The sequence below is a fragment of the Anomaloglossus baeobatrachus genome, chromosome 12 (genome assembly GCF_048569485.1).
Source record: "Anomaloglossus baeobatrachus isolate aAnoBae1 chromosome 12, aAnoBae1.hap1, whole genome shotgun sequence".
Lineage (NCBI taxonomy): Eukaryota > Metazoa > Chordata > Amphibia > Anura > Aromobatidae > Anomaloglossus > Anomaloglossus baeobatrachus.
In genome coordinates, this window is record NC_134364.1 from 94,723,341 (window position 1) to 94,730,360 (window position 7,020).

At 41.9% G+C, this 7,020-nt stretch overlaps 1 protein-coding gene across 2 annotated transcripts in view; it reads right to left on the reverse strand.

Moving 5' to 3' along the window:
- The window catches only part of LOC142257766 (uncharacterized), a 99,014-nt gene extending 94,721 nt beyond the window's left edge, over positions 1 to 4,293 (reverse strand). For both annotated transcript variants that reach the window (XM_075329943.1, XM_075329942.1), the window contains exon 1: positions 4,031 to 4,293. In XM_075329943.1, the coding sequence (XP_075186058.1) occupies positions 4,031 to 4,076 (46 nt within the window). In that variant the 5' untranslated portion in view covers positions 4,077 to 4,293. The remainder of the gene's footprint in view (positions 1 to 4,030) is intronic.
- Positions 4,294 to 7,020: the final 2,727 nt, after the last annotated feature.

Consider the following 7,020-nt stretch of genomic DNA (forward strand, 5'->3'; position numbering starts at 1 on the left):
CAAGAATGCTTCCACACCCCCAGGAAGACCTATTATATCAGGGTGTGGAAATTTCCTTGAAAAAGTCAACCGTTGGATTGATTCCATTCTTCAGCCGATGGTTGGAAGTTTGCCATCATATATCAAGGATACTGGAGACTTTCTTAAAAAGATCGACGGTTTATTTGTGGGCAATGATACAATTCTGGTGACTGGCGACGTTGAGTCGCTATACACCAGCATTATTCATAAAGATGGCATCGAAGCCACCAAATTTTATTTGGATATGGCCGACATGCCCTCGGAATTCCGTGAGTTGGTGTTGCGTCTCCTCGAATTTTCCCTTACACATAATTTTTTTATTTTTATGGGTTCCTTTTACCTACAGCTCCAGGGTACTGCAATGGGGGCGTCCTTTGCCCCCTCATATGCTAATTTATTCCTGGGGCTGTGGGAAAGGGACCTACTCCTGTCAGATCAGCAGCCGTTGATGGACCGCGTCCTTTTTTGGGCGCGGTACATCGACGATATCTTCATGATCTGGCAGGGGTCGGTTGAGGAACTTAATTTATTCATGCAGGGAATTAATTCGGGGGGACGCAACATCAGGATCACGTTTCAGTGGTCTTCTAGACAGATTGAATTCTTGGACGTATTGATACGGAAGGATGACGATGGTTTCTTGCAGTCGAATTTATACCGTAAACCGACTTCCACTAATATGCTCCTCCATGCAACCTCGGCTCATCCTCAGTTTATGATTAGATCAGTACCAGTTGGACAGTTTCTCCGACTTAGGAGAATCTGCTCGACTGACGTGGATTTCGAACAACAGGCTCAGATTCTCCGGGCTCGTTTTAAAGAACGAGGATATAGTGGGAGAATAATAAAAAAAGCATATCATAGAGCCAAACATTCATCTCGGAATTCACTGCTATATTCTCAACCGAAATCTGAACTAAATGAGAAAATTCGCTTTGTGACCAATTACTGTGCCCAAATTCCGGATATACGTGATTGTCTGGAGAAGGCATGGCCCATACTCCAAGCTGACCCCACCCTCAGCAAAATCGTCCCCGAGAAGATATCAATCACCATGCGTAGAAATAAAAATCTACGGGATCATTTGATCCGCAGCCACTATGAGAGCAATAGGAGAGACCCCACATTTTTGGGTAATTTTAAACCCAATGTGAAAATGGGTTGCTTTCCATGTGGAGGATGTGTCGCATGCCCCAATATATGCCGGGAGAGTACCTTCACTGACGCGAAAAACGTTAAAACGTACGAAATACGAAAATATATAACGTGCAATTCTCGAGCCGTTATATACTATGCAACATGTCCTTGTCCGAAAATCTATATTGGACTGACGACTCGTCAGTTGAAGGTACGCACTCGTGAGCATATATTGGGGATTGAGGCGGCACGGAATGCGACTAATATTGAAGATCTTAAAACCCTTCCAAGACATTTTGCTATGTTTCACTCTTGTAATGGTGGTTCATTAAAGGTGAAAGGTATTGACCAAATTGATCTGGGGTTGAGGGGCGGTGAGATCAGCAGGAGATTGGCCCAACTTGAGGCCAGATGGATATACACATTGGGTACTGTGTGTCCATCTGGCCTCAATGAAAATATTAGCTTTGCGTCTTTTTTGTAGTAAACATGCTGCCATATAGGTCATGTACATATACCCCTGTGCCGTATATGCATCTGTATATATATACCTTTTAAAATTATATATGTGGTAATTAATTTAATTTTTTGTCTAATTTACCCCTTTTTATCATTTTTAGCAATCTGGAAATATGTTCTCATGGATCTATGATATATTGTCTGACGGAGGAGAGTAAAAGGAGGAGATGGTGGATTTGATATCTTATATTTTGCCTATTTGTATATACAATGAAGATGGTCGAATGATGAAGTCCTGGTGACACATAGTAAATGCTATACAGCAATCCCTATGGCTGCTCGGTGCATGGGGGACCTCCTGCATCTTCATATGATACGTGTTCTAGAGATGCGTATAGATATAGTAGTTTATATTTTCTGTTTTGGGGCAATATCTTCCGTCAAATGACATGGGACATAAAAATTATGGAGATGTACATATACATATATCCCTCATATATATATATATATTTTTTTCATGAGATAACATATTTTCCTGATCATTTTGTTGTTATCACTTTAAATTGTTAGTTTGCACATATATTTTCATTCGATACCTGCACGCACGGCTGTCACTGGTGGCCGGCCCTGATCCACCCGCTGTGTCTATACTGGTACTTCACTCCCGGGTTATAATACCCTGGGACTGATGTCTGGTGACGCGGCGGCTGGATCGGCGTCGGCAAGGCGCCATGACAACGCGCGCGTCATTTGAGGGATCGAATGATGATTGGAGCACGGCAGTATTTTAGCCGGAGCTCCTGGGTGAATAGACACGCCCCCTGACGAAGGTAGAGAGCCGAAACACGTGTCGGGAGTCTTCTACACAAGCGGTAATTATAATCCACATGGTTCGCTATTGTTTATTGAATATAGTTGTGACCTGCTGTAATAACGGTAGCCTAAGGGAACTTTAGTCTGCATGCGGTACGGCTGCTTAGTGCTATCATAATATGGACAGCTTATATTGGTGATGTGGGTCTGTTTGTTTCCACTAGTTTCCACTAGTCAAACCAATGGCATGGTAATTCCTGCCGTTCACTTGGCAGTGCTGCTGTGCGGTATATTGCATGCAGTGATTTATATAACATATGCTCTGTATATTGGTATGGTCTGACCAGGGCAATCTATTATGAACTATAGGTGTACATGCTAGTTTGGGTATATACTAACTACTGGTGGAGACAGACAGTATCACCTTAATATATGTGATCTGCTGAAAAAATGGTAGCCTAAGGGAATTTCAGCCTGCATGGGGTGCAACCGATTGGTGTTCTTACAACATGGACTGATCACATGGACGATGTAGGTCTATTTTCTTTCCACTATTTTAAACCAAACGATATGATAATTCTTGTGGTTACCCGGTAGTACTGCTGTGCGGTATATTGCATGCAGTGATTTATATGGTATGCATATTCTGTATATCGGTATATTATAACCAGGATAATTAATTATTATAGATTATACAAGTACATGCTAGTTTGGTTATATATTAAAACACTGGTGGAGACAGATAGTATCACCTGAATACATGTGCCTGTTCTAGAAGTTGAACACATAGTATGATATGCAGTTTGGAGGCTTGCAAGATTGAGATATTTGTGACATCTGAATTATATAACACATGCTATTAAGTGGTATATATTATTCAAATATGAGTGAGTAGTCCCCGCTGCTCGCGTGATATAATCCCCCTTTTAGGTGACACCTAGTATATAGATATAATCTATGAGGATATATACTACTATAGGGGAATACATTTTTCGGTCACAACTGTATAGTTCCGCTATGTGAATGAAATTTATATTTTATGATATATATGATGCATTAATTGTGCCCACTGTAACACTTATATTATCACTTGTAATAATAAAAAACTCTTTTTTGTATAAAAATTATTGGGCTTCGATCGTTTGTTTCTTCTGGTTTTCTATATGGAGGAGCACACAGAGGTGCACTCAAAAGGCAGCCCTGATATTTGGAGGAGCACACTGAGATGCACTCGATTTACAGACGTAACTGTCTCATGTTTTTGTACAGGCGTCTTAACCCAGCCTTATTCCAATAGAAATTATATATGAAGGACTAGTTAGTCTCATCTGTTAACTGTCCTGAAGTGGGGCTGTTAAGATGTTTAGGGGTCCTCGGCTTTCTCCTCTCGTATTATGGCAGTCGGCATCTGATTTACATCTATTTTCACTTTGGATAGGGGATTTCCATGTTAGAAGAAAAACAGGATGAGTGAGGTCAAAGTAAAAAAAAAAAATAGAAAAGGATTTAGAAGCTAAACATGAACACTTAAGAAAACAAAAAAAGTAGAAATGCATTAAACCCTTCAAGAGCTTACTGGCAGAATATTAGGATCACTCACCTGCCACAGATACCAGTGATAGCATTAATAAGTGTGAAATCGCCATATTGAATGTCCTGAAGAAGAGGAAGAAGTCGCTTTATGGTCTCACAGATGCCGCCCACTTAATTGAAGGCTTCGTTGGCCGAATATCAAATTTCTATTGCTTCTGTCGGGAGAAGAAACTGCTGCTCTGACCCCTTCAGGACAAAGCTTTTTTTTCTTATTTGATTTTTTCAGATAGACAGATGTGAGAGGGTGAGATTAGATGCAGGACTGCTCGTACCGTCTGTGCTGTCGTGTCTGGCGGGAAGGATCGCATTCTTATATAGACCTCGTCATCCCTGCAGTGACTCCTCATTGGTAGAAAGGATTAACCCACTCCCATTAATAACATTGTAAAAAGTATTATACATGATTGTCAAGGTTTTATCTTACTGGTAAAACACTGAAGTTATTTTCACAGCACATGAGTCATAACCTGATAGGACTTTCTCCTCCGTCTCTTTGTTATGCCTTGTTTCCAACTCTATTATGTAAGCCCAGCTTAGCAGCATTTGCCTGGTTGAATACATTACAGCTAACATTGGGGACATGTTTGTGTAACGGTACTTTCACACTTGCGTTAATTACCTTTAGTCACAATCCGCCCTTTTGGAAAACAGCGAAATCTGTTAACGGATTCCGCTGTTTCCCGTAGACTTGTATGGATGACGGATTGTGCCAAAAGTACTTGCGTTGCTTCTGCTGGCCGACGCTGCGTTGCTTCCGCCGGGTGGAAGGAACGCAGCATGTAATGTTTTTTGAGCGGCAGAATCCTTGATTTTTCACTGCGCTTGCTCATTTTTTTTTTTTAATCACAGAAACTTTATTTTGTCTCTCGGTGGCCAAACGTTCAGCTGAGCACCCAGCAGCCGGCTTTTGAGAGCAATCAGCTGAGCGCCCGTCAGCCAGCTATTGAGAGCGATCAGCTGAGCGACCGGCAGCCAGCTATTGAGAGCAATCAGCTGAGTGCCCGGCAGCCGGCTATTGAGAGCGCTCAGCTGAGCGCCCGGCAGCCAGCTTTTGAGAGCGATCAGCTGAGCGCCCGGCAGCCAGCTATTGAGAGCGATCAGCTGAGCGCCCGGCAGCCAGCTATTGAGAGCGCTCAGCTGAGCGCCCGGCAGCCGGCTTTTGATAGCGATCAGCTGAGCGCTCGGCAACCGGCTTTTGAGAGAGATCAGCTGAGCGCCCGGCAGCCGGCTTTTGAGAGCGCTCAGCTGAGCGCCCGGCAGCCGGGTGATCAGCTGATCGTTCACAATAGTCTGCTGCCGGTAAAACTGTAAAGAAGAAAAAGAAAAAAAAAAAGCTTTCCGTTGTCTTGTACGATCCGTTGCATCCGTTGTTCCATTATATGCAACGCATCCGTTGCATCCGTCACACAACGCAATGCTATGGATGCCGTTCAACGCAAGTGTGAAACTAGCCTAAGTCTGAATCTAGTATCTTCTTAATGAGTTTCCTTATCAATACCACCCATAATGCCCTAATCAGTTCCAGCCATGGTGCCCTTAACAAGACCACCTATATTCCTCCATTTATTGCCAGCCATCTTGTCCTTATCAACACCACCCACAATGCCCTAATTAGTGCCAGCCATCGCAGCATCATAGGGTCACCCACATTGTTCCAGGATAAGTTCATTCTCTCTCTCTCTCTCCGTCTCTCCAAGCGCTTCATACTCACTGATCACTGGCTAGGCTATAACTGCTCCCACAGCCTTTCCTTCTTCTTCCAGAGCCGCTCATTAGGCTCATACATATTCACCGGTTCCCCTCACACCAAAGTCTGTGATTAGTTGCAGTCAGACACTCACCCATGCTCAGTGACAGCTGTCTGAGTGCAACCAATCACAGACTCCAATGAGTGGGTGTATATAGTACAGTAAAAAAATAAATAATTAAAAAAAAACGGCGTGCAGTCCCCCTCCAATTTTGATAACCAACCAAGATAAAGCCTCACAGCTTCTGACTGCTTTTCTCACGCTGGGGAGGCCTACGTTTATTAGGCTCCCCCCAGCCTAAAAATATCATCCAGCAGCTGACCCGAATTGCCGCACCATTAGATGCGACAGTCCCAGCACTTTATCCAGCTCTTCCCGATTGCCCTGGTGCGGTGGCAATTGGGGTAATAAGAAGTTAATAACAGCCACTAATAATAGCCAGCATAGTCCTAGATTAGTCACGGCAGGCATCTATGAGACACTCCCTCATCACTAATCTGTAAGAGAAAATAAATAAACACAAACACCCCCAAAAAAATTTATTTGAAATAACAGACAAAAAAAACACCCTCTTTCGCCACTTTATTAACCCCCATACATCCCTCTAGGTCTGACATAATCCATATGAGGTTAGACTGCTGATCTCTATAATCCCCTTGGGGGACTAGTAAAATAAAAAAAAAGGTAAAAACAAGTTTGAAAAAATGAAAAAAATAATAATAATAATAAAATAAATAAATTAAACTTAAAATTTGCCTCATTGAAAAATAAATGGTTAAAAAATAAGTATACACATATTTGGTATTGCATCATTCAGAAATGCCAGGTCTATCAAAATATAAAATCAAATAATCTGACTGGTAGCTACAAAAAAAAAAAAAAATCAAAAAAACAAAATTTGCACAACATGCAATAACAGGCGATCAAAATGCAGCATTTGCGCAAAATGGTACAATTAAAAACCAAAAGTTTAAGACACAAAAAATAAGCCGTCGCAGTGCCGCATATCCCAAAAAAAGAGAGTGCTATGGTGCTGGAAAATAGGGCAAAAAGTGTACCACTTTTTTGGGACAAACTTCTGGTTTTTTTTTAACCCCTTAGATAAAAGTAAACCTCTACATGTTTGGTATCTACAAACTCGTACCAACCTGAGGCATCACACAAACACATCCGGTTTACCATATAGTGAACACAGTGAATAAAATACCCCCAAAATAATCATGCAATAGCACTTTTGTTTTTGCAATTT